Raw genomic sequence first — 12,538 nt, 5'->3', positions numbered from 1 at the left:
CACTGATCCTGTCATATATTGGATCCAAATTCAGTGAGACCTCCTCGCTCTCTTGTGGTTTGCACAGGGCCAAATGTGGCCATAAATGTGCCTCAAGACTGCAGGCTCATCATGCCCCCTGCTAGGAGAGGGTGGGCAAACACCCATTGGTAGTACCAACCAGTTGGTAGGAACCTGATAAACCTCAGATGTGAGCGAGCTGCCAACATACTCAGCCCCATCAGGACTGAAGTACTGGTGCACAACTGTGGGATTGTACAGGCATCACCATGGCCAGGAAGCGGCCAAATGGGTGACCTGATAATCTGCAACTTCTAGTTGCACATCCAGAAAGCTAGTTAGGTGCCTACATCCTGAGCCATTTCATTTCTTGGACCTCAAAGATCCCCCCAGGCATCAGAGGTGCTCTCATTGAGGGTACGTTCTGCTGCACCTGCGTTTCTGCCAGTCGGTGTTAAGTCCCTCTGCATGGACTCTGCCCCCATCGGATGGTCCCATCCAGGTGTGTTCCCTGGCTGTTAGGTTTGAGACTGTTGGGACATAGAAGCAATTCTTAATCTCTGTGTAAAAGAAACTTTTAAGTATGACCTAACGTAAGTGCCTACTTTCAGGGGAGGCTGCACAGCTGAACATGCCAAACACAAAGCAGCACAACAGACACCAAACCCCTGCCTCATTTATGGGGCTCCTTCCTAAGCTGGCTTCTGAGGTTCTCAAATCCCTGTGTTATGGGGAGCCTGTGCATCTATCCAGAAGCTGTAATCTCCAACAGCGAAGCAGGGCGATAGCAGAAGATTGAGCTAACACTTTCCAAAAGATCAGGTAGTGAAGCCAAAGGAAATGAAGTATCAGAAGTGACGCCTTGAACCTAGAAACATTATCAAAGCCTGGGGAAGTGTTTCGCGAATGTTGCGGTCAGCAGGGCAAGTGCAGGGCGAAGCTGGAGAGTCCTTGAGCATCTGAGCTAAGAGCTGGGCGCTGCCAGACCGAACTGACAAGCAGTCACTGCTAGGCAGCTGAGGAAGAGCTTCCTTCAGAGGAAATGCCTAGAATGGAGTGACGTGAAGTAGCGCTTTCTTCACTGTAAAACCATCTGATCAAAAATCTGTCACGCATCTTCTACTTCACCTTAGTATCATGTGCATCAATCCTCTGTAAAACCACTGACACATCTCTTACAACACCGTGTTACTGCGAGGCAGAATCAGAGAGCTTGGCGTGCTCAGGATGAGAAGAGCTGCATGGTTCACACTCCTCAAATATCAACACATAATGACAGTATATGCATTACTGTATTTCTTTAAGAATGTAAATATATAATGAGGATTTCCACTGAGAGGCCATATTTTTATTTATTTAGGAAACAAGTAAGTTGAATTCTGCTGGAATCTCTCCATACAATGGATGCTCCAGGAGTTGACAGTGCACAGATTTCTTGGAAGTGCCATATTCAGAGCAAATTAACACTACCTCAAAAGCCATTTTCAAGACAGCTCTCTCACAGACACAAGGTATTGGCTGTAAAACAGAACATCAGACATGAGGCATCGCGTGACATCAGGTAGCACATTTCTGTTTATTTGCCTTTCTTCAAGAACTCTACCTCACCATTAGGCAAAGGAGTACATACAAGATGTACAAGAGAAAGATTAAAAGAGACTTCTTTATCACTGTGTTCTGTGGCATGAAGGCCCACAGCCTCTGGGTTTTTTTGTTTTCTTAAAAGGACATGTTTTTACTCTGGCTGAGGTGTTACAGTTCAGAGAACAACCTGCCGTCTACAGGATATCTCGAGAAAATTAAAACTGAACACAGGTATTTGCTAGGCTGTTTTACTGAACGAACACTGCCAGCTGCACTAATAGCATTTTACCAGACACTCAGCTTGTGAACCCCTAAGTTTATAAAGACAATAGGAAATCCGACTGCAGAGTGATGGGGACAGGGGGAAGTGGTTGGAGTTTCTTCCCCCTTGCAGCAGATCCCTGCCTGCTGTAAACTTGTGTTTGTGTACTTCAGTACAGCTGTGATGACCTACAACAGAGGTTCTGCCCAATGTAGCTTGCCCATAGTCTGACTCAATGCGTTAGTAACTTTTGTATATAATATTAAAACCCAAGGTTGGTGTACCAATGTCCTTCACATGATGCTCTGTCTGTTCACGTCCACGTTGTATGCTGATGAATTGGAACAGCCTCGGCCAAAATCAATAAAAATGCCTTCAGAATCAGAGTCGATCGACTCCAAAATCTGATCCACTATGTTCTCAGGGCTGGAAGAGGGAACTGGAATCAAGGAAGGGTCCCTGTCCAGCTCAAAAGACCTATGTGGGTCATCCATTGGGTGGAAGAGTCCTTTCTGTTGCTCGACTGTGCTGAGTTTGCTGGAGCACTGCACTGACCCAGTGCTGGGCCTCTCCTGGTCTCCTGAGAGTGAGCTTTTTGTGGCTGTCATGGAGCTCTTGGAACCATTGTCCATGATGGTGGTGAGGTTGGAGTACCCCTGTAGCTCCAGGCAGGAAGTCATTTCTGAAACAGAGTGCCTTCGGATGCCTGTTCCATTGGCAGCCATGCCCTCGGTTTCATACTCGGCCACTGGCGTCAGCAGTGGATTGTTGTAGCTTTTCGATCGCACCACGGGATTCTTGGCAAGGATGTCACCTGATTTTGAACGCCTGAAGAACCGCTTCTCTGTAAATAGAGAAAGATTCAGAGTAGTATCTACAAAGGCTCCTATTTTTGTTGTACTAACTGTACAAGTGTTCAAAAGAAAAGTCAAGGCCTGAATATTCATAAGCTTTTCTTGAATGACAATAACTTTTTTAAAACCATTTTGCTGGTTTTATAGATTCCTAGGATTCAGATTTCCTACATTTCTTTAGCATATTGAAGACTCCAAACATATCTTTACAAATAATAGCTGACATTCCCTTATATTCATATAACTTCAGCAGGTGGAGTAAGACAGTAAATATTGTGGGAGACCTGATATACAATTGCAAATGCTTTCTTTAGACAAGAACAGAAAGCACAATTCTGTCATTGTTCAGGCTATAAAGGTGATCACTAATTTCTAGTAGTTGAAATCGTAACTTTTCCACCCACCCTTGGAAAATCAGGTCTCTTCAAATTTGGGGCACGAGGATTAAGACAGGCAGCCTTACTAATAATTCTGGAAAAACTTAGATGCAAAGCATCGTTCAGTGACCACACAAGGAGAGAACACCAAGAGTGTTTGCAAACATTAACTGGTGGGCAGTGCCCATAGCGACCTTTTTGGGCAACAAACCTGCACTCGATCTGGCAGTGATTGTATGAATGCTGCTGTTAGCCAAGTGGGCTCTTCCCAAAGGATGAACAGCAGGTGGCAGCACGTCAGCACAGAGATCCACCAACAGTGGTTTAGGGCTGGAGTTCTCTCTGGCAGCTAGACCAAAATGATCATCATGAAAACTTTTTGCAGACTTCACTGTTCAGACTCACTTGTGCCAAAAAAAAAAAAAAAAAAAAAAAAAAGTGGTGCGAATAGCAGGTCTCACTTTTGAAGCTTTATGCCTGCTACTCTCACTTCACGATCCCCATGAGAGGGGCATAGCTGGAGAAGGGAACCAAATTACACTCTGGAAGTCAACTACAGCCACTGCATATAAATTGTTGGCTTTAAATTAGGATACTGGTATATGTTCCCCTCCAAACCATGCAATTTTCTTTACAAATACAAGTCTCTTCTAAAATTATACTTATGTATAATTATGTGCTTACCTGGACGCAAATTCCAATCATATGCTGTACTACTAAAAAAGCCAGTTTCTGTACTTAAGATTGTATTTTGCAGTTGTTTCTGCCTCAGCAGTGAAATCAACTGAACCAAGTTCACTTTTGGACCTTTTCTTTGTTATGAGTTTGACCTGGCAAACAGAAAAGATTCCCTGTGGCTGCCCTGCCACAGGAACTCCGGCTTTTTGGTCATACCAAGGCTTGGCTAGAGTGGAAGGCTGGGTGTGCTGGCCAGATGAGGAAGAAAAGGGCTCAGAGGCCTCACCAGTCCCAAGGAAAATCTGTCAAAGCTTTAAATCATACTACCAAGATAGCTGGACAGACTAGATGCATTAGTTTAAAAAGCAGCAGAAACTTAGGCACAGTGAACCTTGGATCCAGGTTCACTGCCAATAGTAAGACCTATTCAGGGGTACTGCCACAAACCGCTGCAAGGGGAAGTGCTCAGTCCACCAAAACCTTCCTGTCTTCTGCAGTTATACAATACAACATTTATTTTCTAACAACCCACTTCACTGGAGTTTTATTCTCTTTGGGTGCATTTTTTCTGTCCTGACATACAGAAGCTTGTATTCAGAAAACGTCAGTTTGGGGCTCCATTTAAATGCTTGTGGTCTTTTAATGGCAAGCAACGAATACAAAGTAGTAATCCTGAACCATTTTCCATAAATAACCAGCCTCCACTTATTCACATAAAACCGATTTGTTTCTTAAACGCCTACTGCGTTTACTACCATTTTTCCATTTAGCTTTCAGGGAAAATCAACTACCTTATTGACCATTTCTGACAAGCAAACAGATTAAATTGATTGCATACAAAACACACAATTGAACTTTTCTTCCCCTCTATTTTCTTTGATGAAGTGGGCCATCACATTATTTACATTAAAATACTCAGGTACTACCACATTTCCTTTTTTATTTATGCTGGTAGTATTCCCCTTGCATTTTCAACAGACTGAATTATTATGTGGGATATTCAAAAGACCTTCATATTGGCCAAATCCTGCCTTCACAGAAGTCACTGAATGCGTCAGAATTCAAAGAATCATAGAAAATAAGCTGGAAGGGATTCAAGGTCACTCACTCAGCCTTTGTCACCAGACATTTACCCACCTTGCTCCTTTTAGATGCCTAAATATGTGACACGCATAGAGCGCCTCTAGCAGTGAAGATTTAACAGCTTCCAGAGGCATTTTATGTACCATTAGAGATTTTTCTTTCCATGTAATCTGAATTTCCCCTGCTATGGGTGGTCCACTCTTTTTCTTATCTCCAGTGGAATGGAGAACAGCTTATTACCTTCCAGTCCGCAGAAAGCTTTTACGTGTGTGAAAGCTTATCGCTTAGTCTTCTCTAAGACAAATTCCTACTCTCTTCCCTGATTTAAATAGACTTGTATGAACTTTGTGCACTAACAAACAGACACGATGCAGCACTCTAGAAATGGCTTCTTGCTTCTCCCTCTCATCGTCCATAAAGCATCCTCCGTTAAAGCTCTCTCATTAAAAGGTACAATGGAAATGCTAAACACACTCTAGATGCACAGATTTATTAACGAGCACTATTATGATCTGTTTTCATCTTCTGCCACTAGCAAGTTTCACTGTGACTTTGTCCATTGCAAAGAGCACGTCCTTAGAAAGGAGCCTGACTGCATTGCATCAATACTGGCAGTCTCCTCTCATGTGGGCCCTGGCCCTGTGTGGACCAAGGTTTTAGTGAAGCCCTCTGTGCTGTGTCAAATCCAGTCTCTGTTATTCTTACCCAAGATACAGGAAGAGTGCGTGAAGGGTCCATCACTGGAATACAGACCGTATGTGCCCAAGTAAGGAGAAACGACTTTCTGGATCAGGGATTCCAGTTTCAAATAATCTTCAGTCACGCCTTTCGACTCGTGAACCCCCTGAAAGAGAGAAAATACCCAAGATGAACACTGTCCCCTCCAACCACAAGCTTTCCTTGCTCACCAAGGCAAGCAAAGAGGCAGCAAGCATTTTCACTAAGTTATATAGCAAAGGTGCACTGTGATGCGATGCTGGTTTGTTACTACAGTTGATTCCTCTTACTGTAAAGCCAAGAGATGTGAGTTGAACCAGAGGGACTCACTATGCAGGCACTGCACAAATGCTCAGAAAGAGGCTCAGAAAGTAGCTACTTCCAGGACATTTAAATCCAGAAAGGGACATCCTGCTTAGTGCAAAGGCAGTCAGGGAGGATGGAGGATGTAGTCTGTGAAGATGAATTATTAACATCCCTGGACTTTTTGTTACTGCAATCTTATACTGGCCTCCTGAATAAACTACTGCCAAGTGCTGCACCAGCAGCTAGTACCACAGGGTGTCACTGCCATCTAAGCAATACCAACAGGGTTAAGAAATAGGTGAAACTAAGAAATATTTCTTCCAGGATATTTTCAAAAGAAATATTTATAGTGAAGAGATTTGTATCTCTTCCTCACCCCCTCCCTGGCACTTGCCATCTTCCAGGCAAAAGTCACATTATAACTAGCACAGTAAGATTCACCCACAGGCAAAATCTTTTGCCGTTAGCTGTTAACTCTGCACTTCCACCCATTAATGGGCTTATAAGGCTGCAGAGGTGACAGGAAAACCCTGTGGAGCTGTAGTCTCCCTTCCACTTACAGCCGCAGCATGCGTGCTCCTGCGTTGTCTGAGCAGAGCCCTGTATATGTATGTATAGCATTCCTCTTGCAACTCGAGGTAAATTCACATTTTAGTGTGTTGCTATATGGCCATATGTTTGACATATCTTATTGCAGAATTAAGATGCTAAATGTCATACTCAGCAAGTTTGCTTGAATTTAGCAGAATTACAGATTGCGTAATATGACCCTGAACTACTGTAAAAAGAAATATGCAGGGATGAAAGCCTCCGGAGAGCAATATGCAGATCAAATGAGTAAAACTGCAACGCTTCCTTCAGCATGTGAAAGCATCTTGACGTTCAGGATGTATTTGCTGCTCAGTATGATTCACCAACCACTGTCTACGGGGTGACTATCAGCCTGCGACTTGTTTGTGAATGGCTTACTTCACCTCTTGGCTGCCGCACTGCCTGAATGCTGCCTGGCGTTACTTGATAAAAGTTTATGAATGGAAAATGAATAGTGGCCAACAGAGAATGGATAGAATTTGGATTTCAATTCAGCGGGTTTTATCTAATGAATACACAATCTTTGGAGATGTGCTGTGTCCTGTAAAACTTTGGGGGAGTCACAAATACAAATATGAACATAAGGGCATATGCAGTGAATCTGAAAGCTTGCAAACACCAAAGTAACAGCAGAAAGAGCGCATAGCTATTCAACCAATTTAAACCAGACAAAAATAACATAGGAATAATTCAGAAGACTTACTGAAGGTGCATGTGTTATTTCCAAATCATCATATCAGAGAAAACGTTTCAAATAACAAGAGGAAGTGTCTCAATTTTTATCATGTTGAGATCTGCTCCAGGGTCTTCCCTCCTGTCTTGCTGGAATTTAGCCAAGATCTTTTCAGCCCTCAGAAGGGCAACATGCCTGCTACCTTACTACATATTCACAATCGCAAAGGCCAGTGCGTTAGGCCATCTGCTCCAGGCTCCCACACCAACTATCTCCAGAACTGGTCTTCTAAACATATATATAATACTAGTAGCAAAAGCCATTGCTTAGCATTGCTCATGCCCAGACTTTGTGGTAAGGCTTTATTTACTTTTCTGCCACTTAAGTATTTTTGATACTTATGAAAGAGGGTAGTTAAACATCAACCGTGGAGAATGAAACCCACTGATTCACTAGTACCATGCTGCCCACCAAATAACTCACCACTAGCAGAACTGCGACACTGTATGAAGTGATAAAAGTGTCCTTGTCCAGTGGCATCTTACCACCGTCTGATTTCCTATTGGCCTTACACGCCTGAAAAGTTCTTTTGGTTAGGAATTATCTGTTCTGCTATACACTCCTTCTTCCCTGAGGAACACCTCAAAAGCCTGAACAGTATTCTGCATTGACTGTTGCTCTGGCGGGGATACGAGGAGGCTTCCAGCAGCTCTTTTGGGTTAGGGTAGGCTTCTGGGGTGAGCTGAGGGGATGGAGACTTGACCCCCAAGCTCCAGCTGCTGCGGCACCCCTCCATCACAGGGTCGGGGAGCAGCAGTTGTGCTGGGCACAGATTTGCCTCGTCCCCACCACCGCTGCCCTGCAGCTGCTGTGCCTGGAGAGCCCGTTGGCTCACTACTCCCAAGAAACACCCTCTTTTCTCAAAATCCCAACTCCCTAACTAATAGCATCACCACCTTCTTCAGTCTTGCCCTCAACCTTCACTCCTGCTCTCCCAAGAGCAGTGCTAATCTCCAACCCCCTTTTCACTTCAGCCTCTATTAGTTCCCACCTTTGAAGTGAAGAGGACACAAAATACCACCTTTACAGTGTAAAACCACCCAGTATTAACACAGCCTGCAGTTAGTCTTATTCCTTAGCTCTGCGATCATCCATGAGATGCTTTGCAAAACATACTGAAAAGTCATAAAACATCTGGCGTCCGTTGGAGCCACGGTGACTTCTCTCCTGCTCCGCACCTTGGCACAAACATGCCGTATCCACCTGCAACATCCTTCCTGCGTTGGTCATTGTTCCAGGCCTTCCTGCAGGTGTTGGACGGGGCAGTTCCCTTAAACCATTTTCTTGGTGTGGAGCTTCTGTGCGAGCAGGAGCGTAACAGGCTGCAGACTATGTCCTGAACTTGTAAAAGAGCATTTTTCCTGTATTTCTTTCTGCTGTGTTATTCACCGACAAAGATCCTCTGGACCTCTATTTTATCAAATACAAGTACATCCCAATATTCAGCAAGGATTATCTCAGCTTTCCAAACCCAAACTTTCCATATGACCTTAATGACTCCATCACTTATTTACGACTTAACCCCAGCCTGAATAGCCCAGAGGAGTGTCTGCAGGCTCAGAGCAAGCTGGGGCCATCTCCGCCTGGCTGCAGCCCCTGCCCAGGGGCAGAGCGGCACTGCGCTGCAGTCACTGTGTGCCACTCACAAAACCAAATGTCCCCTGACTCAGAGCCAGCTGGTCCTTGCTGCAGCTGTGTTGACATGACATGGCTGGGAAGTGTCCTGACCCCGGGGTCGGGCTGTAAGCTGTCAAAGGTTGGGTCACGGGGTGTAAGGCAGTCCCTGATCCTCTTCATGAGCTTTCAAGATCATGGTGCAGGAAGGAGGTAGCTGCAGGCTCATACATCAGCTCACAGCAGGTTAGCTGAGATATATTAAAGGTAGTAATAGGGGCAGGGGTGCCCCACAACCCTATCGAGAAAGCGGGACTTTCCAATTCTGCAATTCTTCCGATTTCACTTCTTTAGCTGGTGCTGCACTTGGGACAGCTGAAGGGCAGCCAGAAGGGGGGGTTGCTGTGGCAGCTGCATCTCCGAGCCAGCCAGGAGCAGGATGCGGGGAACAGCCAGCCCACAGTCACAGGAGCTGCAGCAGCTGGCAGACACCGTGGCCCTGGGGGGGCCGCAGAGTCCCAGCTCTTACGGCCTCACCGATCCTAGTATCCAGCACAGCTGGTTCAGAAGGGTGAAACGGTGACTGACCTGCCAATTCTTGCTACCACAGCAGCACGCAAACCTTACTTCAGAGGGTACGGTAATTTGGCACCGTGTGGGGCTGAGGAGGGCAAGAAGCTTCAAGGGGAAGGATGGACACCTCCTAAAGCAGATCAGTTTTAGCAGGCCCGGGGAAGCTTCTGTTTTGCTTTGGCTGCCAGTCCCAAGGGTACATTTAAACTCTTCTCTCCACCAGAGGTTTCCACCCCATCCATTGTGCCACATGCAAAATCACCTGTGTGCAACACTACATTCGGTGGGAAGGCACTTCTGGTGGAAGTTCAGGATGGAGCAAAGTATGGTTATAAACGCTTCTTATATCTGTACGCAAATGTAGGTACATACACATGTATAGACATCTATCCATCTCTCTACATGCATATATATACTTACGTATATATAGATATACTTATATATATACATATATACTTAAAGATATATGAAGTCCTTTTTAGACCCTTTCTGAAATTTGTAAGTGCTTATAAAGGCAAAATTGGCTTTAGAGTAAAGCCAACTTGGGATTGTTACCAATGCCACAACAGTTTCTGAAAAACTTATGGCAGGACTTAAAAGTCACCAACAAAATAACAAAAAAAAAGTATTTTCCTGTTATTTTGGCAGCTCACGGTTCTTCTTGTACTTACTGCTTGATGCTTTAATAGTTTGGTATGTCACTATATAGCAATAAAGCAAAAGTCGTATCTAGCAGGCTGGGCTGCTTAGCTTGCAGGAAACTATATCGTAATTTGGAGGAAAAAAGAAAACTTGGAGCATTATCAGTAAAACAGAGACTCTACCCTTATCTTTAATGCAATATTTTCTCTGCAGACATGCAAAAACTTACTTTAAAAGATAACCGTGACCTTTCATGAACCCAATTTCATTTTAGCAGGAGAGCTTGATGCCTCTCTGCAAGTATGAGATGTATCTATTAAATTCCTTTCAAAGGCCTTGCCTGACCTATTTATTTTTCAATTGCAGGCCAAAATAGCTCAGTATCAAACAGCTGGAAGTACCTTAGTACTTCTGGAAAAGTGTAGCTGATGGATCAAATCCTCACCTTGGTCACACTGTTTTGAAATGCAACAAGAATCACCTCATTATCTTTGGAAGGATTAAAATGTAATATTATGACAAGAGTTTGCCATACTCTTAAGGCATAGATAATGGGGATTTGAGTCCTCAATATGTGAACACCATTGCAAATGGAAAAGATCTATACTCAGCATCAAAAACAGAGACATGAATTTCTGCATGTAACACAGTATCCCAAGTCCCTTACTTCATTAACGTGTAATTAAATAATTTAGAAACAGAGAATCGTATATTGTAGTTCAAAAGCATTAAAAGGACCCTATGCACTACTATTTTTGATGTGTAAATCTGTAAGCACTCCCAGAAGGGACTACCTAAAGACTACAGGTTACTGAAGTAGCTACTTTATGAAGTTACTGCCCAGTCTGCTCAACCGCAGCACCAGCGGCGTGCTTGCCTCCTGTTGCTGCACTGGAGTATGTTGCTGGAACAAAACATTCCTTGTGTTTGGGAACAAAACCCCATGAGTCAAAACCATAAGTCATTCCAGTGAGAATGGACGCACTGAACCCCTCAGGTTTCCATCCCTGTTAATTCCGTAAGTTAACCACAAACTCCTACTGAGTTTTTAAAGGGCACAAGAGCTGCTTCTGAAAGCACAGAGGAAAAAATAAATTTGTCTTTTGGCACTGCAAATAAACAGATACATTCAGAAGAATAACTGGGGGGTTTGTAACCCCATGTAATGCCACAGCTCCTTTTCCAATATGTAGGACTTCTCTAAGCCTCAAAGTGGTCCTAAAGTGGAAGCCGCTCCAAGCAGCCATTTAAGGACTTGAAGAGTCATCCTCAAGCACAATCTTAAAACCTGCCTGAGGCTAAGGTTTATTACTTTAGCTTTTTGCATGCCATACAACAAAGATGGATTGCTTTGAAGATTTTTTTAATTATGTTTTAACAAAAAATACCATTAAGGCATTATCAAAATTGTATCTAAGCACAGTCTACATGACTTGCAAAGCTGCCAGAAACCTGAACTCTATTTTAGTAACATTTGCCACAAGTTTTCTTAAAAAAAAAAAAAAAAAAAAAAAAGTCCTTGCTTTATTTTACCACAGCAATGAAATAACCGCAACCACAACTCTTTATTTCTATATCCTATTATATTAATTTCTAACACCCTGCTCTTCTCTTCATAGGCAGTGAACAGTGACAGTGGCACACAGGCGGGTGGACCTGCCATCGATCCAACTTGGTGTAAGATGCAAACCTGCCTGCAGCCTCTGTCCCTGTGCAACTAGGTGGTCATTGCTGCATAACCCCTGAGGCTCTGGCTCCATCTTTTTATTCATCACCATAACCAAAATCCTTTAATTTCTGGTAAAAAAGACACCTAGAACATAACCAGATAGTATCAGCACTTCCAAATGAATGCTCTGAAATGACCATAAAGCCCGCTGCGTCAAACCCAGCTCACCGGGGAGGCGTTCAGGCTGTGAGTTGCAAAGGAGCCCAGAAATTAATCATCTGCCTCCCACCACTTTTCACCTGGTGTTGGCTGCTTCACTTCCTCAGGCTCTGGTAAAAAACCCAGACATGAAGCAAAACCCAAAGACAATCACAGCCATGAAAAACTATTTAGGTTGCTGATAGTCTGGTATGTCTCATTAGACAGCCTGGCTAAATTAGGACACAGAGTTTTAGGCTTCCCACACTCCTGTGTGCAGATGTAGGACATCTTATGGAAAAGACCTGGCTCATGAAACCCTGGCATGTGGCAGAAAGGGAGTTGGTTTTCTGTGTCGTTTGCTGCTTATGCCTCTCGCTTCTCACCCCAGAAACTGAATGTGGAGCTGCCTGTCTCCTTTTTACATGTGTTAGGGAGCAAAGAGGTAGCAAAACCTCACTGTTTCAGTGGCAAAAACTGGTGGCAAATCCCCACTGTTAATAGCCTGCCAAGGAAGACCAATAACGAACTATAGTCCAAAGAGAAGAGACTGCTCCTGGGCCACGGAGCAGCTTGCATTATTTTCTGTGCCAACGCTCTGTGAATTACAGTCTGCTCACAAGTGCTTGCTAGCACAGCACCAAGTAGAACAAAGAT

At 44.0% G+C, this 12,538-nt stretch overlaps 1 protein-coding gene across 1 annotated transcript in view; it reads right to left on the bottom strand.

Moving 5' to 3' along the window:
• Positions 1 to 1,557: 1,557 nt before the first annotated feature.
• PRR5 (proline rich 5) overlaps positions 1,558 to 12,538 on the bottom strand; it is a gene marked incomplete at its 5' end in the record, with an annotated part of 57,990 nt that continues 47,009 nt past the window's right edge. The window contains 2 exons of the mRNA XM_082490377.1: positions 1,558 to 2,690; positions 5,544 to 5,682. Of these exons, the coding sequence (XP_082346503.1) occupies positions 2,140 to 2,690; positions 5,544 to 5,682 (690 nt within the window). The 3' untranslated portion in view covers positions 1,558 to 2,139. The remainder of the gene's footprint in view (positions 2,691 to 5,543; positions 5,683 to 12,538) is intronic.

Source organism: Vanellus vanellus (genome assembly GCF_965231255.1).
Source record: "Vanellus vanellus genome assembly, chromosome: 1".
Taxonomy (NCBI): domain Eukaryota; kingdom Metazoa; phylum Chordata; class Aves; order Charadriiformes; family Charadriidae; genus Vanellus; species Vanellus vanellus.
Note: the sequence above shows the minus strand (reverse complement) of the source record. Positions and strands in the feature narration are given on the sequence as shown.